General features: G+C 38.8%; 1 protein-coding gene and 1 pseudogene across 1 annotated transcript in view; both read right to left on the bottom strand.

The window, feature by feature from the left end:
• Positions 1 to 1,191: 1,191 nt before the first annotated feature.
• The window catches only part of LOC129394841 (large ribosomal subunit protein eL34-like), a 31,870-nt pseudogene continuing 5,795 nt past the window's right edge, over positions 1,192 to 27,266 (bottom strand).
• LOC100972001 (zinc finger protein 98-like) overlaps positions 15,437 to 27,266 on the bottom strand; it is a 37,629-nt gene continuing 25,799 nt past the window's right edge. The window contains exon 4 of the mRNA XM_055104408.2: positions 15,437 to 24,031. Within this exon, the coding sequence (XP_054960383.1) occupies positions 22,647 to 24,031 (1,385 nt within the window). The 3' untranslated portion in view covers positions 15,437 to 22,646. The remainder of the gene's footprint in view (positions 24,032 to 27,266) is intronic.

Raw genomic sequence — 27,266 nt, 5'->3', positions numbered from 1 at the left:
TGCACCAAGACGACCACCCAGAACATGCTTACCAGTTAACACCTCTTCCCACCTCCTTATGAATAATTATGTAAGATTCCCATAAATGGAGTGCTCCTAGTTCTAGTCTTCTCGTCTCATTCCTGTAAGCTGCCCGCCCTGAATCCCTTCTCGCTCAGGGTGTACTGGGTATTCTGCATCTAACTTTTAAAATAGTCTTTCTCCTTTGCAATAAATTATGCTGCATCTTCTTTGTGGTTTGTCTTGTTTAAATTTTTTGAAACTAAGACAAGAGCCGAGGACTCACCACAGCTATCAACACTATTGTGCTTTGTTTTGTATTCTTTGTTATCAATATTTTCTTCTCTGATATGTCAGTATTCACATTTTCAACAGTCAAAACTGCTAAATTGAAACTTTAATCACAAAATGATTTATCATAAAAGCATGCATATTTCTCAAGTTCCAACTTTATTACACTTTTTATTCAAAAATTTTTAATAATTTGACACATAGTCAAATACATTTATCAATTTTAATATTTTAATAATTTGAATTCAATTTCAAAATGATTTATATTCAAGTTTATTGTTGTATTCATTTTTGGCCAAATTTGGCTTTCCAAACGAAGGTAAAACTAAAGCATGTTTTCAAGTTTCATGAAACTTAAGCTTACTGGCATGAAATGCTCTGTAGTAAAATAAATAAAACCTCATCTTTTATCAAGAATATTTAAATAGTTTTATGTCTGAGCAGTTAAACCTCAAGGACAGAACTCTGGATGATATTGACTGCATATTTAAATTGATAAATTAGAAAATGATCATCAGAGCCTGATAAGTGATGGATACAGCAACATACTACTTGAAAAAAGCATTAAGGGCATGTTTGGCAAAAAGAAGGTTGCATAGGACCTGCACTGTACCCCTCATGTAAAGTGTGCTCTCTAACTTTAGTCTTTATTGTAAACTTTACGACCACCACATACTCACATACAAAGAATAAAAAAAAAAATTTCTTTTTTTCTTGAAAGTCAGTGATTTACATTTTACTCTATTAAATCTGTTCCACATTCCTGTAATAAGGCTGTTGAAGTGAACCCTCTTTCCCCAGAAGGTCACCTGTGTGAATGTGAATAAACTGACACTGGTGAGGACCAGCTCAGCACACTCACTTGAACTTTCGCTCTGCTTTTCAGGGAATGAAAATGCCCTTGAAGAGTAAAAATAAAGTGACTGCTGATTAAGCAGAGTTTCACATGAAAAAAGGTTGGTCAACGGTTTGAAAATTACATTGCATGAATTACAACTTTTAAAATGTAAAATGTCCTCTCCCTTTCCCTCTCCACGGTCTCCCTCTGATGCCACCAAAGTTGTGAAAGCCGAGGCTGGACTGTGCTGCCGCCATCTCGGCTCACTGCAACCTCCCTGCCTGATTCTCCGCTCACTGCAACCTCCCTGCCTGATTCTCCTGCCTCAGCCTGCAGACTACCTGGGATTGCAGGCGCGCGCCGCCACGCCTGACTGGTTTTTGCATTTTTTGGTGGAGACTGGGTTTCGCCGTGTTGGCCGGGCTGGTCTCCAGCTCCTGACCGCGAGTGATCTGCCTGCCTCAGCCTCCCGAGGTGCCGGGATTGCAGACGGAGTCTCGCTCACTCAGTGCTCAATGTTGCCCAGGCTGGAGTGCAGTGGCGTGATCTCGGCTCGCTACAACCTCCACCTCCCAGCCACCTGCCTTGGCCTCCCAAAGTGCCGAGATTGTAGCCTCTGCCCGGCCGCCACCCCGTCTGGGAAGTGAGGAGCGTCTCTGCCTGGCCGCCCATCGTCTGGGATGTGAGGAGCCCCTCTGCCCGGCTGCCCAGTCTGGGAAGTGAGGAGCGCCTCTTCTCGGCCGCCATCCCGTCTGGGAAGTGAGGAGCCTCTCTGCCCGGCCACCCATCGTCTGAGATGTGGGGAGCGCCTCTGCCCCGTCACCCCGTCTGGGATGTGAGGAGCGCCTCTGTCTGGCCGCGACCCCGTCTGGGAACTGAGGAGCGTCTCTGCCCGGCCGCCCCGTCTGAGAAGTGAGGAGCCCCTCCGCCTGGCAGCCGCCCCATCTGGGAAGTAAGGAGCCCCTCCGCCCGGCAGCCGCCCTGTCTGGAAAGTGAGGAGCCCCTCCACCCGGCAGCTGCCCCATCTGGGAAGTGAGGAGCGTCTCTGCCTGGCAGCCGCCCAGTCCAGGAGGTGGGGGGCAGCCCCTGCCCGGCCAGCCGCTCCATCCGGGAGGGAGGTGGGGGGCAGCCCCCGCCCGGCCAGCCGCCCCGCCCCAGAGGGAGGTGGGGGGCAGCCCCCGCCCAGCCAGCTGCCCCATCCCGGAGGGAGGTGGGGGGCACCTCTGCCCAGCCGCCCCATCTGGGAAGTGAGGAGCCCCTCTGCCCGGCCGCCACCCCGTCTGGGAGGTGTACCCGACAGCTCATTGGGAATGGGCCATGATGACGATGGCGGTTTTGTCAAATAGAAAAGGGGGAAATGTGGGGAAAAGAAAGAGAGATCAGATGGTTACTGTGTCTGTGTAGAAAGAAGTAGACATGGGAGATTCCATTTTGTTCTGTACTAAGAAAAATTCTTCTGCCTTGGGATGCTGTTAATCTATAACCTTAAAAAAAAATGTAAAATGCAAAACATAAATACTGCACAACTAAATAGGATAGAAATGACAGAGTTGGCCACAAAGGACAGAAAAGCTGTGTTATAGCAATATAAAAAAAGTATCTACTGTCAGAGGAAGGTAACTTAAAGTATTTGAAAGATGTTTTCTAAGAATCTAAAACTATTTTTAGTTTGTATAAAAAATGTTTAAGCACTTTTAATTTTCAAAAAAATTTAAGTGCATTCTATGTCAGGATTTTCTGAAGAATTTAAATAGAATAGAGTAAAATTATACTTATCAAAAGGTAAACTTTTCTAGTAATAGAGCAGTTTGATTTTCACACCAAAAGAGTAAAATTTTACAAAATTTTATGCCAAACAATTTAATCAGAAACGTCTTTCTCACAACTGGGAGAGATGACACAAAGATACAGCTTTCATGTTGGGTGAGAGAGGAAATGATTACCAGGGGCTAGACAATTGTTGTTTCACTAATCAATGTTTATTTTTATCGCTATTTTGTCTCAAATTATGTTAATAATGCAGTAATAACCTTGATCCAAGAAATTTTTTTTTTCTTTTTTTTTTTTTTTTTGAGATGGAGTCTCACTCTGTCACCCAGGCTGGAGTGCAGTGGTGCGATCTCAGCTCACTGCAACCTCCGCCTCCCGGGTTCAAGCGATTCTCCTGCCTCAGCCTCCCTAGTAACTGGGACTACAGGCGCGTGCTACCACGCTTGGCTAATTTTTTGTATTTTTAGTAGAGACATGGTTGCACCATGTTAGCCAGGATGGTCTCTACCTCCTGACCTCGTGATCCGCCTGCCTCGGCCTCCCAAAGTGCTGGGATTACAGGCGTGAGCCACGGTGCCTGGCCCCCAAGAGCTTTTTAAAAAATTTATTTTTAAAATTAGCCAAAATATTATCCAAAAGAAGGCAGAAAAACAAAGGCATTTAACAGTCAAAATTTGTATTTTAAATTAAAATACTTTTAGAAAGAAAAAAAAAGATATGAAAACAAATGAAGGAGAAGGAAGTAGGTTACTCACAATAGCTAAGATAGAGAATCAACCTAAGTGTTAACCTAAGTGTCAACAGGTGAATGGATGAAGAAAATTTCGTGTATTTACACAATGGAATGCTATTCAGCCCTTAAAAATAAAGAAATCTTGTTATCTGCAACGATACTGATGAACCTGTAGGACATTAGCCTAAGTAAAAAGAGCCAGCACAGCTCTCCATCTCCCTCTCCCTCATTTCCTTCTCCCCACGGTCTCCCTCTCCCCACGGTCTCCCTCTCCCTCCCTCTCCACGGTCTTCCTCTGATGCCGAGTGGAAGCTGGACTGTACTGCCGCCATCTCAGCTCACTGCAACCTCCCTGCCTGATTCTCCTGCCTCAGCCTGCAGACTGCCTGGGATTGCAGGCGCACGCCGCCACGCCTGACTGGTTTTCGTATTTTTTTGGTGGAGACGGGGGTTCACTGTGTTGGCCGGGCTGGTCTCCAGCACCTAACCTCAAGTGATCTGCCAGCCTCGGCCTCCCGAGGTGCCGGGATTGCAGACGGAGTCTCGCTCACTCAGTGCTCAATGTTGCCCAGGCTGGAGTGCAGTGGCGTGATCTCGGCTCGCTACAACCTCCACCTCCCAGCCGCCTGCCTTGGACTCCCAAAGTGCTGAGATTGCAGCCTCTGCCCGGCCGCCACCCCATCTGGGAACTGAGGAGCGTCTCTACCTGGCCGCCCATCGTCTGGGATGTGAGGAGCCCCTCTGCCCGGCTGCCCAGTCTGGGAAGTGAGGAGCGCCTCTTCCCAGCCGCCATCCCATCTAGGAAGTGAGGAGCGTCCCCGCCCGGCCGCCCATTGTCTGAGATGTGGGGAGCGCCTCTGCCCCGCCACCCCATCTGGGATGTATGGAGCGCCTCTGCCTAGCCGCGACCCCATCTGGGAGGTGAGGAGCATCTCTGCCCGGCCGCCCCATCTGAGAAGTGAGGAGCCCCTCCGCCCAGCAGCCACCCCATCTGGGAAGTGAGGAGCGTCTCTGCCCGGCAGCCGCCCCGTCCGGGAGGTGGGGGGCAGCCCCCGCCCGGCCAGCCGCCCCGTCCGGGAGGGAGGTGGGGGCCAGTCCCCACCCGGCCAGCCGCCCCATCCAGGAGGGAGGTGGGGGCGCCTCCGCCCGGCCAGCTGCCCCATCCGGGAGGTGGGGGGTGCCTCTGCCCGGCCACCCCTTCTGGGAAGTGAGGAGCCCCTCTGCCTGGCTGCCACCCCGTCTGGGAGGTGTACCCAACAGCTCATTGAGAACGGGCCATGATGACGATGGCGGTTTTGTCGAATAGAAAAGGGGGAAAGGTGGGGAAAAGATAGAGAAATCAGATTGTTGCTGTGTCTGTGTAGAAAGAAGTAGACATAGGAGACTCCATTTTGTTCTGTACTAAGAAAAATTCTTCTGCCTTGGGATGCTGTTAATCTATAACCTTACCCCCACCCCGTGCTCTCTGAAACATGTGCTGTGTCCACTCAGGGTTAAATGGATTAAGGGCGGTGCAAGATGTGCTTTGTTAAACAGATGCTTGAAGGCAGCATGCTCGTTAAGAGTCATCACCACTCCCTAATCTCAAGTACCCAGGGACACAAACACTGCGGAAGGCGGCAGGGCCCTCTGCCTAGGAAAACCAGAGACCCTTGTTCACTTGTTTATCTGCTGACCTTCCCTCCACTATTGTCCTATGACCCTGCCAAATCCCCCTCTGTGAGAAACACCCAAGAATGATCAATAAATACTAAAAAAAAAAAAAAAAAAAAAAAAAAACCAGCACAAAGAAAAAAGAAAATAAAAACATACCACATGATCTCATTTTTTTTCTTTCTCAAAAAAGTTTCACTTTTTATTTAGCTGCAAAGCTAAATAAAATGAGTGAGAAGACTCTGCTTGTGCCTTCAACACTTTCACAACGATTTTCTGCTCCTCGATAAGGAAAGCACGCTTGATCCTGCCACGAACACATTTAGCATGGAACCACCATAGGCCCTGCTGACATGTTTCTTTGTTTTGGACAATTTCATAAGAACTTTAAGTCTTACAGCACGAACCCCTCGAAGTCTGCCTGGGCACACGCCACAAGCAGATTTTGATGCTTTTCCAACCTTCTTGGTATAAAGGTATTCTATTACCAGGGGTTCGGAACAGCCTACTTTTGTTAGAGGCTGTATTGTAGGAAAGCCTACATTGGTATGTCAAACGCTGGACCATTCTGAGTGCCTGCAGACAATGTCTCGGAAGAGCCACATGATCTCATGTCTAGGTAGAGTAGAAAAACAATTCTAACTCGGCCGGGTGTGGTGACTCACCTGTAATCCCAGCACTTTGGGAGGCTGAGGCAGGTGGATCACCTGAGATCAGGAGTTTGAGAACAGCCTGGGCAACATGGTGAAACCCCATCTCTACTAAAAATACAAAAATTAGCTGGGCGGGGTGGTGGGCGCCTGTAATCCCAGCTACTTGGGAGACTGAGGCAGGAGAATCACTTGAACCTGGGAGGTAGAGGTTGCAGTGAGCCAAGATTGCACTACTGCACTCCAGCCTGGACAAGAGTGAGACTCCGTCTCAAAAAAAAAAAAAAAAAAAAAAAAGGCACAGTGGCTCAAGCCTGTAATCCCAGCACTTTGGGAGGCTAAGTGGGTGGATCACCTGAGGCTGGGAGTTCAAGACCAGCCTGACCAACATGGAGAAACCCAGTCTCTACTAAAAATACAAAATTAGCCGGGTGTGGTGGCACGTGACTATAATTTCAGCTACTTGGGAGGCTGAGGCAGGGGAATCGCTTGAACCCAGGAAGCAGAAGTTGCCATGGGCTGAGATCGCCCCATTGTACGCCAGCCTGGGTGACAAGAACGAAACTCTTTCTCAACAACAACAAAAAAAAAAAAAAAAAAAAAAGGCTGGGGGTGGAGATATTGGTCAAAGGTAATAGGTCTTTCCTGTATCTCTTACTTTAATAAATTATTCTTTTCAGTTTTGATTCACCAGGGAATTGTGTCATATCCTGAAGCATCAAAACTGAAGGACTGAAAGCAATGCAAGTTGTATACTAAAATTTCAGAGGCTTAGCAAAATAATGTATTTTATGGTCACACAACCATTTTTTTCTCATTAAGAGGACTTCTATGTGATCTTTCAGGGATCATATCTTCTTTCATCCTTCTGCATCTTTCTCTTTCTTCAGCCAATGGATGAAAAAACAGATGAAGAGAAGACACATTTGGTTCTTACTTACACTTCACTTCCACTCACTATTAGTCAGTGTGGATAGAGCTGAGAATAGCAGTTTCCTGGCAGGACAGCCACTTGTCAGCAATAAACAACACACTGAAAGAAAAGTACAAATCTTTCATCAAAAGCTAATGGATTTTTAAGCAAAATAAGCATATGCATCAATAATAAAATGCTTGTGGTAAAATAAAGATGAATTTTGTTGATTTCTATTGAGTTCCGGTAATATTTGGACCAATAGCTAGCAAATATACAGCAAAAAAAGGAATATTGTTTGAAATAAGAATATTGTGAATCAAGTTATCCTGTCAGTAGAAGTAAAAATATTACGGCCTCATACTAATAATTTCATCTGTAGCTGTACAACATCAAATGCTTTTTATTAAAAACTGTATTTAATATAAATATTCCATTTATATCACCCTCGTTCACTATTTCAATGCCGTCTCCACTTTATATCAGTGGAAACAGGCCGGCCTGCTCAAGGAGAGCACGTGGTGCCATTGCTATGTTAATGATGAAGAGCACTTGTTTGGATGGTGCTCTCATGCCAAACACTGTTATTTAGCTCAAAGTACTGGTTTTCTATTTTTCTCTAAATTTACGAATAAAATAAAATTCTTAGCTAAAAAGACTCATCTCATTGAAATATGTTTTATGAAATTTGGTTGACATTTAAGTGCTGCTGATTTACCTGGAATATTGAAATTTTTATGAATCCAAATTGAGTATTACATGCAATCTTTTACTAAAAGCCTTTGTGAGGCAGAGTAGTATTCATTTCTTTTTTTTTGGGGGGGGGGACAGAGTCTCACTCTGTCGCCAGGCTGGAGTGAAGCAGCGCGATCTCGGCTCACTGCAACTTCTGCCTCCCGGGTTCAACCGATTCTCTTGCCTCAGTCTCCCAAGTAGCTGGGAATACGGGCACGTGTCACCATACCCAGCTAATTTTTGTATTTTTAGTAGAGGCGGGGTTTCACCTTGTTGTCTAGTATGGTCTCCATCTCTTGACCTTGTGAGCCGCCCACCTAGGACTCCCAAAGTGCTAGGATTACAGGCGTGAGCCACCACACCAAACTGATTCATAAAATTTTTATAATATGAAATAAATTTGTTGATTATGTTCCCGGTAATAAACTGAATACAGCATTCTCAGCTCCTAGTATTCACCCTGAGTCACTCGGGAAATTGTATCTCTGTAAAGGGGCAGAAGAAGGTGCTGAGTGGAGGGGCACCACATTGCCCATAAATGCTTTCCACACGCACCTGTTAGGATCTTGACTTAATTGGGCTGTCGTTTGCGTGGCTAGATACTTAGTGAATCTGGTCATACTATTTTTTGGCAGCTAATGACAAATTGTTACCTATTTTGTTCAATTATTTGCTTAGCTGAAAAATACAACTTTTATCAATTTACTCTGACAGACTAGATTTGAAATCTTCAATCTTTTAATGTTAATGCAAACTAGAGAAGAGCACTGTGTATATATGTAGAATGCATTTTTCTGCCTATCAAAATTCTTTTTGTACTGCCTGTGAAACCCTAAGAAGCCACTAAAGAATACAGCCTTTAAATCCTTTAGCCAGAATTTTAGATTTTAAATGGTCAAGAACTTAATGATTGAACAAAACCAAAATTGTCTTTGCTACTTGTTAATAATCTAGCCACTTCAGAAAGCATGGCAATTATGCCAAACCATTGAAAAGATGTGATTTTGATAAATTCTATCCCATTTCAAATGTTTTTTTCTAATTGTTACTTTTATCGTGTTAAACTATCTGCATAGTTTATGCATTCAAGACATATTAATATTAAAGTGTTTAAAGTTTAATACATGACAACATAGAATCCTCTAAAATGAGCAGAAGTTCATTATTAATAAATTCATTATGTTTTCGAGGTTTTTCAATTGTGAAAACAAATAATGAGATATGCTTTTTCATGATAAGCTCAATTCTAGGAAGTTACCCACTGGTCTCCGTGTTATTTTTGTAATGTGTAGTGTAACACTGGGCCACCAGAATGGTGCAGATATGCTGATTTAATGAGAATAAAAATGAGTTCAGCCTCCTTGGCTGACTATTGCTATCCCAGAGGCTGATCATTCACTACAACTTAGTAAATGCTGCTCCATCATGCCAGTGAGCCCTTTCAACCAGGTTGCCCTTTTCCTCCCATTGATTTGCTCATGTTGTGGTCTCCTCTCTTTATCTTAAGCTATCCCAGATGAGAGGTGATTATTTTTGCATGAAGAAGACCCCCTTTTTTATCTCTGTCATGGGATCCTCCCTATTGGAAGCAACATGTGGAAGGCAGGAATGATGACAATATACAAACGTGTTTCCTGCCATGTGGCCACCAAGAGCAGCTTACAACCTGTTCCACCTAGAAGTCACTTACTTCCAGGCCAGCAAGGGTGTTTTTCTACAATGTGTCTTTTTATTTTTTGGGGAGGATAGAGTCTCGCTCTGTCGCCCAGGCTGGAGTACAGTGGTGTGATCTTGGCTCACTACAACCTCTGCCTCCCAGGTTCAAGTGATTCTCCCATCTCAGCCTCCTGAGGAGCTGGGATTACAGGCGCATGCCACAACGCCCGGCTAACTGGTTAATTTTTGTATTTTTAGTAGAGATGGGTTTCACCACGTTGATCAGGCTGGTCTCGAACTCCTGACCTCAAGTGATCCACCCGTCTCGGCCTCCCAAAGTGCTGGGATTACAGGCGTGAACCACCATGCCCGGCCCGTGTCTTTCTCTTAAAAGCACCTCTGATTAAGTTTAGCCCTTTCAGGATAATCTCCCTTTTGATGAACACAAAGTCAATACATCAGCAACCTAATTTCATGAGTGATTTCCCACGACAGTAAGTCATGTTTTCTTTACACGCCAAAGGAGAGGATTACACAGCAGGTGTGCAACAGATTGGGAATCCTGGCGATCATCTTAGAATTTTGTCTACCCACCTGAATAGACTGTTAAAATAGTCTTATAGTTTCTTTTTTTTATCTAAGTAAACAAAAGATATCATTTGCAAATAATAATTAACTACCTTCCCATTTTATTACAAATATTAACATACTTTTTCTGGCTTATTTTTTTCAAGTATCATTTTATACATTTACACACATATACAACAATGAAAATTATTCAATTATTCAATGTGTTAATTTTTATTAAAAATGATTGTTAGGCTGGGTGCAGTGGCTCACGCCTGTAATGCCAGCACTTTGGGCACTTTGGGAGGCCAAGGCGGGTGGATCACCTGAGGTCAGGAGTTCGGGACCAGCCTGGCCAAAATGGCGTAACCTCGTCTCTACTAAAAAATACAAAAATTAGCCAGGGAAGGTGGCAGGCACCTGTAGTCCCAGCTACTTGGGATGAGGAGGCAGGAGAATCGCTTGAACCCAGGAGGCGGAGGTTGCAGTGAGTTGAGATTGCGTCACTGCACTACAGCCTGGGTGACAGAGTGAGACTCCGTCTCAAAAAATAAAAAAAATTTAAAAATTAAAAAATTGGTATAAATACACAATGGAATACTATTCAGCCTTAAAAAGCGATAAATCCAGTCCTTTAAAACAATATAGATAAATTTGGAAGACATTATGCTAGGTGAAATAAGACTGACACAAGAAGACAAACACTGCATGATCTCATTTATATGTAGAATCTAATAAATTCTAACTCAAAAGAGTAGGAAGTGGAATAATGGTTACCGGAGGCTGGGTGTGGTGGGAAGGAAATAGGAAGTTGTTGATCAAAGGGTACAAGGTTTTAAATAGAAAGGATAAGTAGACTTCGAGATCTATTGCATAGCAGGATGACGACAGTCAACTATAAAGTACTGTATATTTCTTTTTTTCTTTCTTTTTTTTTTTTTTTGAGATGGACTTTCACTCTTGTTGCCCAGACTGGAGTGCAATGGCGTGATCTCGGTTCTCTGCAACCTCCGCCTACCGGGTTCAAGCGATTCTCCTGCCTGGGCCTCCTGAGTAGCTGGGATTACAGGCATGCGCCATCACACCACGCCAGGCTAATTTTTTATTTTTAGTAGGGATAGGGTTTCTCCACGTTGGTCAGGCTGAGTCTCGAACTCCCGACCTCAGGTGATCTGCCCGCCCACCTTGGCCTTCCAAAGTGCTGGGATTATAGGCGTGAGCCACAGCACGGCGCCTGGCCAAGTACTGTATTTCAAAAATAACTAAGAGTAAATTTCAAATGTATCACCACAAAAAAATGGTAAGCAAGTTGATAGATGTTATTAAACTAGACTTAATCATATTATATGCGTATATTGAAACATCACATTGTACCCCATGAATTATACAACTCTGATTTGCCAATCAAAAATACTATTAATACTGGTTTTTATTAATGACAGAAACTTCAAGAAATTGGGCCGGAGAAAAAAGTGTACATTCATCTTAAAATTTCAGAAAACATATACATATTTTATTTCTAATGGCTTGCTCAGTTAGTGATGTAAGCTAGTAAACTTTTATGAATAGTCTGAACCAACACTCAGAAATAAAGTACGTTGATTTTTAATGTTCAAAATAATATAATACCTTAAAAGACAGACTCTAAACAACTGTTTGGAGTAAAACCTCTCTAAATTTGTAAATACATTTCTTTCACTTGTTAGAGAAAAAAAGCTATCTAAATATATGTATTTAAAATACATTTAGGCTGAGTGCAGTGGCTCATGCCTGTAATCCCAGCACTTTGAGAGGCCGAGGCAGGTGGATAGCCTGAGGTCAGGAGTTCGAGACCAGCCTGGCCAACATGGTGAAACCCTGTCTCTATTAAAAACACAAAAATTAGCCAAGTGTGTTGGCAGGCACCTGTAATCCCAGCTACTTGGGAGGCTGAGGCAGGAGAATTACTTGAACCCAGGAGGCAGAGGTTGCAGTGAGCCGAGATTGTGCCACTGCACTCCAGCCTGGGCAACAAAACGAGACTCCATCATCGAAAAAAAAAAGAAAGAAAGAAAGAAAGAAAGAAAGAAAGAAAGAAAGAAAGAAAGAAAGAAAGAAAGAAAGAGAGAGTACTCATTACTAAGCTTAACACACTTTGGTAAATGGATACTAACAATGGTTTTCCTCTCATGATTTCTAAGAGCCACCAATTTTACTTTTGAAATATATTGAATTTTTTATATTAAAAGGATGAGCCTATTATTATATACAATATTTGTGGTATCCATGTACCTTATTATATATTGAGTGGTCTACAGTTTCTGAAAGTTTCAGAAAGAGTGTAATAACTTTTTTTGATTGAATAAGAATATTAAGTCCTCTCAGTGAATAGATTGAAATTACTGATTTAGTCACTTATAAAGTGGCATTAAATGCTATTTAATAAAACGTGAAGTTTTTTAAAACTCATTTTAACAACTTATTTCTATTGCTATTTCACTTTTATTAGAAAGAAATATTAACATTTACATTACTTATGGGGCTATGAATTTTATTCAAATCTAAACATAGTGCTAATTTTAGGAGATCTGTATGATTAGGATTATGGAAAGCCTTTCCTTTATTTACATGTAGAAGATAAAGAATTGCTTTCCAGTAAACACAAAGAAGCAAATTTGATCCACAACTAAAAGCTATTAAAATATTAATACTATCATCCAGATGAAACTTCTAGGTATCTGCATGTTCAAGTTGTTTAACATAACAATTCAGAAACTACTTTTTATAAATTATAATTAACTAAAAATATAAAATTCTCAATTTTTTTTCAGTTTTGAAATACTGTCATTATTTCCAGTTGACATAACATTAAATTTCAGAGCTGTGGCTGTTGAAACTAGAAAGTCATGGTTGACTCTGCTTTACTTGCTGCCTTCTTATTTCACACAAACACAGCAGCCCAAAGATCAGAAATGTTACACCTTTACTGTAAACACAGGAGTACCTTTCTAGGGAGAATATATGTGTGAGCATGTTAACTTGAAATTCATGGCATCTTTTGTTGACATACAGATTTCTATATGAAAAATAATGGGCTGGGCACAGTGGCTCATGCCTGTAACCCCAGCACTTTGGGAGGCTGCGGTGGGTGGATCACCTGAAGTCAGGAGTTTGAGACCAGCCTGACCAACATGGTGAAACCCTGTCTCCACTAAAAATACAAAATTAGCAGGGCCCAGTGGTGGGCACCTGTAATCCCAGCTCCTCAGGAGGCTGAGGCAGGAGAATCACTTGAACCCGGGAGGCGGAGGTTGCAGTGAGCTTGAGATTGCGCCATTGCACTCCAGCCTGGCGACAAGAGTGAAACTCCATCTCAAAAAAAGAATAATAAATTAGTTTTTTCTAATTCTATAAAAAATGGCACTGAGCGTTTGATAGAAATAGCACTTAATCTGTAGGTTACTTTTGGTAGCATGGACATTTTAATTATATTGTTTTTTGAAGTCCATGAGTACATAATGCTTTTTTATTTGCATTGTCTCTAATTTCTTTCAGCATTGTTTTACGCTTCTTGTAGAAATATTTTACTTCCTTGATTGAATGTATTTCTATTATTTTTGTGTGTATGTGGCTATTGTAAATAGGACTGTGTTCTTGATTTTGTTCTCAGTTTGAATATTATTGGTGGACAGAAATGCTACTTATTTGTGTTTGATTTTGTATCCTGAAATTTTGCTGAAGCCATTTTTTAGGCTTAGCAGACATTTGGTGAAATCTTTAAAGTTTTCTACATAGAGAATTATATCATCAGTGAAGATAATTTGACTTCCTCTTTTCCTATTTGGATGCCTTTTATTTCTTTATCTTGTTGCACTGCTCTGGCTAAAACTTTCAGAACTATGTTGAATAAGACTGTTTAAGTCTATATTCTTGTCTAATTTTTATTCTTATGAAGAATAAATCCAACTTTTGCCTGTTCAGTATGTTGGATGAAGATTTGTCACAGATGGCTCTTATTAATTTGAGGTATGTTTCATCAATGTCATTTGTTAAGAATATTTTCATATTTTAACGTTAAATTTTCTTTAATGCTTTTTCTGCATCTGTTGTGTTAATCATGTAATTTTTTGCTTTTAAGTATCTTTACATGGTGAATTGCACTTAATTACTTGCATATGACAAAACATCTTTGCACACATGAAATGAACCTCACATGACTGTGCCAAAATAAACTTTGGATTTGCTTATAAACTCAGTTTACTTGTATTTCATGAAGGATTTTTGCTTCAGTGGTTCACCAGGAATACTGGTTTCTAGTTTTCTTTTGTTGGGTCTTTACTAGATTTTGGTAACAAAATGACACCGGTTTCATATAATGAGTTAGGGCAGAACCCCACCTTGATATTTTGGAATACGTTCAGTAAGACTAGTACCAGATCATCTTTTTATATGTGGTAAAATTTGGCTATGATTTTATATGATATAGGGCTCTTTATGGTTGGTAAGGTTTTTAAAATTAATTTTCATATTATTATACATTTTATACATGTTTGGTCTGTTCAAAACTTCTGTTTCTTCATGGTTTGATCTTGGAAAGTTGTGTGTATCCAGGAGTTACCTATTTTCTCTAAATTTTCTAGTCTGCATGCATAGAGATGTTCATAGTGGTCTCTGAAGATATTTTGTATTTATGTAGAATTAGTTGTGATTCTTGCATCTCTAGCGTTTAAATACATGGAGAATAAAAGCTTGACAAAATTCAACATTCCCTCATGATAAATCTCTGAAAAATTTAGGTACAGGACAAAGGCACCTCAAGGCAATAAATGTCAAATATAACAAAAAATGCACAGGTATTAACATACTGAATAGGGAAATGCTGTAAGATTTTACTCTAAGAGCTAAAACAAGTCAAGGATGTGCACTTTCTTCAGTCTTACTAAACATAGTACTAAATGTCCAAGACAGAGAAATTAAAGAATAAAATCAAAGGCATCCAGATTGGAAAAAAAGGAGTTAAATTATCATTGTATGATAATCTTTTATCTCAGGCTGGGTGCTGTGGCTCACACCTGTAATTCCAGCACTTTGGGAGGCCGAGGCAGGTGCATCACCTAAGGTCAGGAGTTCGAGACCAACCTGGCCAACATGGTGAAACCCATCTCTACTGAAAATGCAAAAATTAGCTGGGTGTGGTGGCGCATGCGTGTAATCCCAGCTACACAGGAGGCTGAGGCAGGAGAATTGCTTGAATGCGGCAGGCAGAGGTTGCAGTGAGCCGAGATCGCACCATTGCACTCTAGCCTACGTGACAAGAGCAAAACTCCATCTCAAAAAATAATAATAAATAATAAAAAATAATCTTTTATCCCTATACATAATCCTAAGAAAAGCCTAAGACTTTACCAAAAACTATTAAAACTAATAAATTTATTAAACATGTGGAATACAAAACCAATATCCAAATGTCAGTAGCATTTCTATGAACTATCTCAAAATAAATTTAAAAAACAATTCCATCTACAGTAACTGTACTAACTATACTTTGAAATAAATTTAATCAAAATTTTGAAGCACTTTACATTATACTCTAAAAACATTCAAGAAATTAATACATGAATTAAAAAGTTAATCATTAATGAATTGCCATTATTAATATTGTTAAATATTTGTATTACACAAAATAACCTAAAGATATAATGCAACCTCAATGAAAATATCAGTGACATACTTAATAAAAATTCTTAAAAAATACATCTACAATGTATATTGTACCACAAAAGACCCTCAATAGCCAAAGCAATCTAACAGAAAAAAGTGAATCTATCACCCTACCTGACTTTGAAATATACTACAAAAGTACAGTAACAAAAACAGTATGGTGCTTGAATAAAAACAGACACTAGGCCAACGGAGCAAAAAAAAGATTCCAGAAATATAGCCATGTACTTACAGCTAACTGATTTTAAATAAAGGTGACAATTTCGTAGGAAAAAGACAGAAAATTATGTTGAGAATACTTTATGGCCAAATGCAGAGCAATAAAAGGAGACCCTAACTCACACCACATGTAAAAATCCACTCAAAATAAATTAGATATTTAAATGTAAGGCCTGAAACTCTGAAACTACCATTACTACTACAAAAACAAACAAACAAACAACAACAACAACAACAACAACAACAAAAACCAGAGAGAAGGCCCCATTAACATTTAAACTCAAAATCCCAGGGAACAAAAGGAAAAAAATAAATGAGTCAGAATACTTCAAATTAAAATGCTGCTGCATAGAATACAATCAACAGAATAACTAAAAAATGGGACAAGGCATTAATATCAAAAATATATAAGAAAATTAAATGACTATACAACATAAAACAAATAACTATTGAAAATGAGCTGGCCAGGCACAGTGGCTCACGCCTGTAATCCCAGCACTTCGGGAGGCTCAGGCGGGCAGATCACAAGGTCAGGAGTTCGAGAACAGCCTGGCCAACATGGTGAAACCTCATCTCTACTAAAAAACAAAAAATTAGCCAGGCGTGGTGGCAGGTGCCTGTACTCCCAGCTACTCGGGAGGCTGAGGGATCACGCCACTACACTCCAGCCTGGGTAACAGAGCAAGACTCCATCTCAAAAAAAAAAAAAGCAAAAAGCATATTTTTCAAGAAAATACATACATATAGCAAATAGATATATTTAAAAATGCTGAATGTCTTTTTTTTTTTTTTTTTTGAGATGGAGTCTCATTCTGTCACCCAGGCTGGAGTGTAGTGGCACGATCTCGTCTCACTGCAACCTCCACCTCATGGGTTCAAGCGATTCTCCTGCCTCAGCCTACTGAGTAGCTGGGATTACAGACGTGCGTCACCATACCCAGCTAATTGTTGTATTTTTAGTAGAGACAGGGTTTCACCATGTTGGCCAGGCTGGTCTCGAATTCCTGACCTCAGGTGATCCGCCCGCTTTGGCCTCGCAAAGTGCTGAGATTACAGGTGTAAGCCACTGCGCCCAGCCGAATGTCAATTCTTATTAGGGAAAGCAAGCCAAAAAAGACTATGAGATATCAACTCACTCATTAGAATGACGCTTACTAAAAATGAAAAAAAAAAGGGCCGGATGCAATGGCTCATGCCTGTAATCCCAGCATTTTGGGAGGCCAAGGCAGGTGGATCACCTGAGATCAAGAGTTCGAGACCAACCTGGCCAACATGGCAAAACCCCATCTCTACTAAAAATACAAAATTAGCCGGGCATGATGGCAGGGACCTGTAATCCCAGCTGCTTGGGAGGCTGAGGCAGGAGAATTGCTTGAACCCGGGAAGCGGAGGTTGTAAGTGAGCCAAGATCGCACCACTGCACTCCAGCCTGGGTGACACAGTGAAACGGTCTCAAAAATAAATAAATAAAAGAAAAAAGTGTTAGTTGGTAAGGATGTCAACAAAAGAAAATGCTTACACACTGTTGGTTTGAATGTAAATGAGGACAGCCATTATGAATAACAAAATAGAGATTACTCAAAAAAACTTAAAATCAAACTACTATATAATACAGCAATTGCACTGTTGGGTATGTATTCAAAACAAAATCAGAATGAAGAAATATTCACACTTCTATGTTGCTTTCAGCACTCTTCCCAACAGCCAAATTATGCAATCAACAGTTCAACATCTAATAAGTAAATAAAGACAATATGGCATATATACACAATGGAATACTATTTATATTTAAAAGAAAATTCTATTTTCAATCACATGGATTAACCTGAAGGACATTATATTAGTTGAAATAAGCCAGTTACAAAATGATTAGTATCTCATTTCACTTACACATGGATTCAAAAAAACTTAATCTCATTGATGTGGAGAACAAAACGGTGACCACTAGATGCCAAGGTATTTTAAAAAATGGAGGAATTCGAAAGATATCTGCCAAATAATACATATAGTTGGATAGGAGGAATAAGTTCAAGATTGTTCGGCATTGCGACTATAGTTTATAATATTGCATTTGTTATGTTTGAAAAAATGCTAAGACAATGTTATGTAATCTCACCATCAAAATGTTAACTATTTGAGATAAAGCATTAATTACATAAAGCTAATAAGCATCTGACCACCTGTATATACTTCAAAATGCTGTTTTACAGAATAAATACACATTTTCTCTTTCAAGTTAGAGAATACATTTCTAAAACCTTATAGAAAGATAACAGTATTTCAAATAATGTCTGTGTCTTTGTCATAAACTTGGCTGAATAGTATAAAAAATAGTTTTTGTGCTGTTTTATCATGTGTCAGTCATAACCACAGGAATTTTGATACTTGACAGCATGGTTTTTGTGGGTTTTTTTTGTTTGTTTTGAGACAGAGTTTTGCTCTTGTAGCCCAGGCTGGAATACAATGGCACCATCTCTGCTCACTGCAATCTCCGCCTCTCAGGTGCAAGCGATTCTCCTGCCCCAGCTTCCCGTGTAGCTGGGATTACAGGAGTGTGCCGTTACACCCAGCTAATTTTTGTATTTTCATTGGAGATGCGTTTTTGCCATGTTTGGCCAGGCTGGTCTTGAACTCCTGACCTCAGGTGATCCACCCTCCTCGGCCTCCCAAAGTGCTCGGATTACAAGCGTGAGCCACCGCGCCCAGGCTTGACAGCATGTTTTAAACCCAGCACAGTGCATGGGAGGAGCCAGTGTACTTTAGTGCTTTATTTTAAGCTTGGGGCAGCTACTAGGGAGGCTGAGGCGGAAGAATCGCTTGAATCTGGAAGATGTAGGTTGCAGTGAGCCCAGATTGTGCCACCGCACTCCAGCCTGGGTGACAGAGTGAGACTGTCTTAAAAAAAAAAAAAAAAGAAAAAATTAAATTTAATATGGTTTACTTACCATAAACTCTCTTAAAATTTTAACTTCTATGATATATTTTCTAGCAAATTTTATATTTGTCACACTTTGGGTAAAAATCTAGTAAGATTTTCTTTTTACAAACAATACTTTTTCTTTTTACAAAGAAAGAAGCACCATGCTAACCGATTTAATCCTCTCTCCTGTGGACAGTGTATGCCTTTTACCTTAATTAACTGATCTGAAAGTTATATTGATAAGCAAACTCTCCAGTTGAAACCAATTTTTCAGTGCATTAAAAAATATCACAGTTCTCATCAAAACCCACAAAACACCGTATGAAATGACATGGCATGAAGAAAACAGTGGGAAAACTGTAGCCATAACACAGAAGAAGAAGGGCTATGATGCATACATGGGTGGAATACACATAAAAAGACAAACAAAACTTAAGATAATTAGAAAATAAATGAAGCAGAACTTCTTTTTAAATTCAGCAAAATTCAGCTTTGCAGCCTGAAAAAAAAGTACTCGCCACATGAAGAATCAATTGTTTACCTTTGATATTTTCTACCTCTGAACATGAAGTTGCAAGTTTCACAGGAGTATTTATGCCTTATTATGGAGCATCTGTTATACAGCAAGCACCGTCATGTTTGTTTGCTACATTTAGGTATAAAAACATTTTCATGACTTATGAAGCTTCCCTAGTACTTACCTGAACAAATTGGCCCAGTCAATGAATAAATTTACTTATATCCATTATAAAAAGTGAAAAAAACAGTAACTTAAGAAAAGTAGGCTTATATAGGGTTCTCCAATTAAAAGAACAAAATGGAATGTTCCAACTAAATAAAATATAATTTAACAAACTAATTTTAGAATTACAGGTAAAAATTATTTTGTGTGCATGACTAAATTTCTTTTTCTTTCTTTTTTTTTTTTTGAGATGGAGTCTTCCTCTGTTGCCCAGGCTGGAGTGCAGAGGTGCAATCTCAGCTCACTACAACCTGTCTCCCGGGTTAAAGCTATTCTCCTGCCTCAGCCTCCCAGTAGCTGGGATTACAGGTGCGCGCCACCATGCCCAGCTAATTTTTGTATTTTTAGTAGAGAGGAGGGTTCACCATGTTGGCCAAGTTGATCTTGAACTCCTGACCTCAAGTGATCCACCCACCTTGGCCTCCCAAAGTGTTGGGATTATAGGCGTGAGCCACCGCGCCCGGTCCATGACTCAATTGCATTAAAATCATTCATATAATCACAGAGCAGCTCACATAATGAAAACTTCATAAACCATAAAACAAAAAATTTATATAAGAAACAAGATATTATGGGTCTAGCATGAGTACCAGGCAAGTAAAAACAGAGAATTTGCATGGCAAGATTCTGAATCATAAGCCATAAGATTGTACAGTAATAAATTCAGAACAAAGCAGAGAGCAGAAATTTGCATTCACATTTTTGAAGATTTTTGTTTTCTAGAAAATTGGACACTTGGCCGGGCATGGTGGCTCACGCCTGTAATCCTAGTACTTTCGGAGGCTGAGGTGGGTGGATCACCTGAGGTCAGGAGTTCAAGACTAGCCTGACCAATATGATGAAACCCTGTCTGTACTAAAAATACAAAAATTATCCAGGTGTGGTGGCCTGCGCCTGTAGTCCTAGCTACTCAGGAGACTGAGACAGGAAAATTGCTTGATCCTGCGAAGCAGAGGTTGCAGCGAGCCGATATCACACCACTGCACTCCAGCCTAGGCAACAGGGCAAAACTCTGTCAAAAAAAAAAATCAAAAAGAAAATTAGACACCTTATTAAAATAATTTTCTTACACCTAAGGTTTATATTTAGACTAACAGATGTGTAAATTTAACTCTATGTAAATCAAAACTAAAAGTCTGTATGTGTTTGCAAGCAGAGAGGCCACATATTCAAAGAAAAATATATAAGAAATTTTTAAAAGTATTTATTCAGGACTCAAAAATGTGTAAATTTTGTTTATACTTGTATATAATTTTTATTATTATAAAAATAAACCTGTAGTCAATAACAATTTAATTATACATTTGAAATTATCTAAAACTGTAGAACTGAATTGTTCGTAATACAAAAAATAAATTCTAGAGGTGGTGGATACGTCATTTATCCTAATGTGATTATTAATATAAATTATATATTGTATGCCTATCAGAATATGCCATATATAACATAAATATTATGTGCCCACAAAAATTAACAAAAGTAAATTTAAATGGGAAAAAAATAAAAATTTTACCTACAGAAACAATATTCCTTAACTTTTTTGCAGTTTAAAGCCACTGGCAAAAAAGATTACTAGAGATGTTAGTCCATTATTTTACCAAATAGTGTATTGTTACGATCTTTTACCTACACCCTTGAGTAAGGTGGACTAGGTTAAATTAAGTGGAATAATGTGACTTGATTGAATGCACAATATTTAATGTTAAAAATGTTCAATTAAGAAATTTTCACACATAATATAAAATTTTTAACATGTATTGCATTTTGTTTCATAAAAGTACAATTAGTAAAATAATATATTATTTTAATTTTAACTAAAACTAAAAATATTCGTCTCTCAATATAATGCAGAATATTACTCTGAACACCTACCTCATGCATCACTCAATACTGTAAGTGAACCACAAAGAACCTCTTTACTTAAGATTTTCATCATGCATCTTACATTTTAATGTCCTTACTCTTTCATTGAAGAGGTCATAAATGCTCACCTAAAAAAAAATATCTCTCATATCTTTGATGCAGCAACAATTGGTCATACACTTTCACAGATGAATACAATAGGGAAAGAGAAACAGCATGGGCTGGGCCCAGTGGCTAACACCTATAATCCCAGCACTTTGGGAGGCCAAGCTGGGCGGACCACCTGAGGTCACGAGTTTGAGACCAGCCTGGCCAACATGGCAAAACCCCGGCTCTACTAAAAATATAAAACTTAGCTGGGCGTGGTGGTGTGTGCCTGTAATCCCAGCTACTCAGAAGGCTGAGGCAGGAGAATCACTTGAACGCTGGAGACGGCAGTGAGCCGAGAAAGCGCCACTGCACTCCAGCCTGGGTGACAGAGTGGGGCTCTGTCTTAAAAGAAAAAAAAAAAAAGAAAGAAATTAATTTATTTAGCATGAAGTAATTTGAGTTAATTACAACATTATTTACATGAAGTAATTTGAGTTAATTACTTTTTAAAAAATCTGTAAGCTTTCCAAAAAAAGTATACTTGTAATTATAACTCTCCAAAAAATCTTCTACTCTTTTAAAGTTATATACAAATAATTTTTCTCCCAACTTTAGTTTTGGATTATTTTCTAAACTCAGAACTCTGATTTAGTGTAAAATCTGAAGTGTCAGTGCCTTATATATTTCTAATGTAAATTCTCTGATATTTACATAGACTTAATTTTGGATTAAATTTTTTTTTCCTATTTACTGCATCTGCAAAAATATATTTTACTATGAACTCTCTGGAGTTTTCTAACCTGTAGTTTTTGAATAAATGTTTTTTTCTAAATTTATTACATTTACAGGGTTTTTATTCAATATAAATTCACTGATGTTGAACAAAGTTTGAGTAATTGCTTCAGGGTTTGCCTCTAATACAAAATGAATACAACAAGATCTGTGTTACAAGTAAAGTTACTACAACTCTCTTTATATTTGTAATGTTTGTCTTCAAAATAAATCCTCTTCAGCACTTTAAAGGCTTACATTTTCTCAAGAGTCTTTTGACAGTAATTGCACTTTTAATGCTATTAAGTATAAATTCTCTGATGTTAAGATGTGAGCAGATATTAATCACTTTTTTACTTTCTGTATATTTGTACATTTGTTCTCAAGTATAAAGGCTTTCCTATGCAATAAGGTGTGAGCATTGTTTAAGTCTTGCCACACTGTTCACACTTGTGATGTTTTCTCCAGTATGAATTACCTTACCTACAAACAAGTGTGATAACCATTTAAAGGCTTTGTCACATTATTCATATTTCTATGTTTTCTCACCAGCACAATTTCTTTTACGTTTGGAAATGTTTGAGATGTTGTCACAAGCATTGTCACAACTTTCAGGTTTGTAGAATTTCTCTCCAGTATGAATCATCTTATGTCTGTTAAGAATAGAGGAGTTGTTAAAGGCTTTGCCACATTCTTCACACTTGTAGGGTTTCTCTCCAGTATGAATTATCTTATGTGTAGTAAGGTGTGAGGACTGGTTAAAGCCTTTGCCACATTCTCCACATTTGTAGGGTTTCTCTCCAGTATGAATTACCTTATGTTTAGAAAGAGTTGAGGACTGGTTAAAAGCTTTGCCACATTCTTCACATTTGTAGGGTTTCTCTCCAGTATGAATTCTCTTATGTGTAGTAAGGTGTGAGAACCAGCTAAAGGCTTTGCTACATACTTCACATTTGTAGAATTTGTCTCCAGAATGAATCCTCTTATGTGTAGTAAGGGTTGAGGATTGTTTAAAAGCTTTGCCACATTCTTCACATTTGTAGGGTTTCTCTCCAGAATGAATTCTCTTATGTGTAGTAAGGTGTGAGAACCGGCTAAACGCCTTGCCACATTCTTCACATTTGTAGAATTTCTCTCCAGTATGAATTATCTTATGTGTAGTAAGGGTTGAGGATTGGTTAAAAGATTTGCCACATTCTTCACATTTGTAAGGTTTCTCTCCAGCATGAATTATCTTATGTGCAGTAAGGGTTGAGGACTGGCTAAAAGCTTTGCCACATTCTTCACATTTGTACGGTTTCTCTCCAGTATGAATTCTCTTATGTGTAGTAAGGTTTGCAGATTGGTTAAAAGCTTTGCCACAGTCCTCACATATGTAGGGTTTCTTTCCAGTATGAATTATCTTATGTGTAGTAAGGTGTGAAAGCCGGTTAAAGGATTTTCCACACTGTTCGCATTTGTAAGGTTTCTTTCCAGTATGAATTCTCTTATGTGTAGAAAGGTTTGAGGCCTCATTATACGCCTTCCCACATTCTTTACATTTGTAGGGTTTCTCTCCAGTATGAATTCTTTTATGTTGAGCTAAGTGTGAAAGCATGCAAAATGACTTTTCACATTCTTTACATTTGAAAGGTTTCTTTCCAGTATGTCTTATCTTATATCTGTTTGAATTTGAAAATTTATGAAAGACTTTCACATATTTGTCACATTGTAATATTTTGCTCTGGGTAGTTCTCAAACACTGGTTAAGTCCATTGTAACATTCTTCGTGCACCTTACACTCATCCATGCTTTTATGGTATTTTCCTAACTGTAAATTTTCATGTCCACATTTTTTATATCTTTTCAGTGTCACTTTTTGGAAACAATTTTTTATGCCCTGCTTTGGCCAAAAGTCTTGGGCAAAATAAGAACATACAACTGCAAGAAATAAAAATAATCAATTACTCCACTTACTACATACAGATGAATATACTTTACAAATCTAACCTATAAAATTATACAAACTACATCACAAGTAGCAAAATATTACAGGCTCTAACTTTTTCAAAGACATATAATGTAACAAAAACATACAGACCAAATTACATTTGTGAAAAATTAAAGTAAGTTAAGTGTGCAGTGCCCCAGGTGAGCCCAATGCAAACAGCCACATAGAAGAAAAGTCAGTTCCATTTACCCAACACAGATGTTCCTGTTTCCCAATAAAACATAGTGACTTTAGAAATAAATTGCCAATTCCTGGTTTCCTTTTTAAAAGACAAGTAAAATACTGGCTTATACATCTTTATTTCTGAATGGTAGGGGCTTTTACAGACACTGGTTCCTGTCCCTCATTACATAAAGTTCTGAAAGAAATAGAGGTATTCTTTCAAATGACAGTTTGAGTCTGCTGAAATGAAAGATAAGTTTTACAGCAGCAGAAAGACTGTGATATCATAGACAGGAAACAATTATAGCAAGTGATTATTGGTTATTAAGAAGAACTATGAATAGGCTGAGCGTGGTGGCTCACACCTGTAAACCTAGCACTTTGGGAGGCCGAGGTGGGTGGATCACCTGAGGTCAGGAGTTCGAGACCAGCCTGGCCAACATGGTGAAACACTGTCTCTACTAAAAATACAAAATTAGCTGAGCATGGGGTCAAATGCCTGTAATCCCAGCTACGTGGGAGGCTGAGACAAGAGGACCACTTGAACTCGGGAGGTGGAGACTGCAGTGAGCTGAGACCATGCCACTGCCCTCCAGCCTGGGTGACAGGAGCAAAACTGTGTCTCAGAAAAAAAAAAAAAAAAAGAAGAAGAAGAAAGAAACATGAATAATAAACTGCTTTAACTAAAAACTAAACACAAAATTTTAGACAAGGCACATCCTAAGAACATGTTTGAGAGACTCTCAGAATCTCTAGCCAAGATAATTATTTTCAGACTATGTCAGAAAAAACTACATTTTAAAGACTGTGACAGGTAGCTTTTTTTAATGTCCAAATCTCAATCAAAGATTACAATGTATACAAAACAAGGCAATATAGTCTCATCAAAAATATTATATAAATTTCAGAAAGAAACCATAAAAAAGATGTACACATTAATTTTAAACACTGATAATAAATTGAATAATATTCAATGAGTGAAACAGGAACACGGCCCAGTGTAGAAAATCACAAAAATGGGCTGGGCGTGGTGGCTCACGCCTGTAATCCCAGCATTTTGGGAGGCTGAGGTGGGTGGATCATGAGGTCAGGAGATCGAGACCATCCTGGCCAACACAGTGAAAACCCGTCTCTATTAAAAAAAAAAAAAATACAAAAAAATTAGCCAGGCGTGGTGGCAGGCGCCTGTAGTCCCAGCTACTCGGGAGGCTGAGGCAGGAGAACTGCATGAACCTGGGAGGCGGGGCTTGCAGTGAGCCAAGATCGCGCCACTGCACTCCAGCCTAGGCAACACAGCGAGACTCTGTCTCAAACGAAAAAAAAAAAAAAAAAAAAAGAAAGAAAATCAGAAAAATGAGAATAAAAACGAAAGTATCTACAATTTTTTTTTAATTTGGAGGTAAAAAAAACAGAAAAATAAATAACTGGAAAATCCTAAAAGTAGGAAAAAAATGATGTAAAAATGAGGAAGTTCAACAAACAAATTAGGATACACACAAAGATATTTATAACAAATACATTTATAAGCACATTTTCAAAAATCACAGACAAGAAGAAAGTCTTGGAAGCTGCAAGATAAAAGCAATGTGTCATTTACAAACATAGTCTTATAACCAGTAAATTATCAACAAGAATTTTGCAGGCCAGAAAGAAACTGTGTGACACAGTCTAAGTCCTGAAAAAAAAAAAAAAAAATCTACCAAGTGAGAATAATACCATCAACAAATCTGCCCTACCAAATAAAAAGAAAAAACCTTCCAAAAAAAACCAAATTATGAAAAAGTATATTATTAGCACTGCATATGCCCTACATATAAAAGACACTGAAAGCAGTTCTTTAAACTGAAAGTAAAAGAATTCGAGAAAACACCACATAATCAAATAAAAATACATTATTTTCTGGGAAAGATATGCACATACACAAAAATAGAATCTTGTGGCATTATCATAATGGTGCAGAAAACATTTTAATCTATTCTCTAAAATTTGAAAAATAAAAGCACAGAAATTAAACATCTGTTAATGAATATACAATGTAAAAACATAATTGGCAACATCAATGACAAATTTCAGGGCAGATGTAATGAGGAAGAATTTTTTATTCAACTGAAGTTTATTTTATACCAAATTAAAAATATACTGTTGTTTCTTATAGAGGTTATATGTAACCCCCAAGGCACCACACACACACAAAAAATCTGTATAGATACACAACAGTGAATTAGAAATAAGTAAAAGCATATCAATACAAAAATCAAAAAGACACAGAGAAAATGAGAAACAAAGATGCAAGAATCAAATAAAATAATTAAAACAGTAAGTCTCAGAAAATTATTTAAATATATATAAAATTAACTTTCAAATCAAGAGACATACTTTCAATAAATAGATTTAAAATTTTAAAAACCAAGATCCAACTTTTTTTTCTACAAAAGTCAGTTGAGATCTAATGATAAAAAACCACTGAAAGGGGGACAATGCAAGAATACATTTCATGCAAGTATTAATCAAATGAGAGCAGAAGAAATCAAAATAATATTATGCAACCTACATCTTAGTCAAAAACTGTCATATTTTATAAAATGTATTTGAAGTCAAAACTCCAAGGAGACAAAAAAGGACATAAAACTTATAGATTTAGGCTGGGCACGGTGGCTCACACCTGTAATCCCAGCACTTTGGGAGGCCGAGGCAGGTGGATCACTTGAGGTCAGGAGTTCGAGACTGGCCTGGCCAACATAGTGAAACCCCATCTCTACTAAAAATACAAAAATTATATGGGCATGGTGGTGGGCACCTATAATACTAGCTACTTGGGAGGCTAAGGCAGGAGAATCACTTGAACCCAGGAGGCAAAGGTTGCAGTGAGCCGAGATCATACCACTGCACTCCAGCCTGGGACACAGAATGAGACTCTGTCTCAAAAAAAAAAAAAAAAAAAAAATAGATTTATTCACTGGGAACCTATAACAAATTTGTATATATGTACGTGTGTGTGTGTGT

The sequence above is a fragment of the Pan paniscus genome, chromosome 20 (assembly GCF_029289425.2).
Source record: "Pan paniscus chromosome 20, NHGRI_mPanPan1-v2.0_pri, whole genome shotgun sequence".
In the NCBI taxonomy this organism is placed as follows: domain Eukaryota; kingdom Metazoa; phylum Chordata; class Mammalia; order Primates; family Hominidae; genus Pan; species Pan paniscus.
The sequence above is the reverse complement of the archived record's forward strand: the minus strand, read 5'-3'. Positions and strand labels throughout refer to the sequence as shown.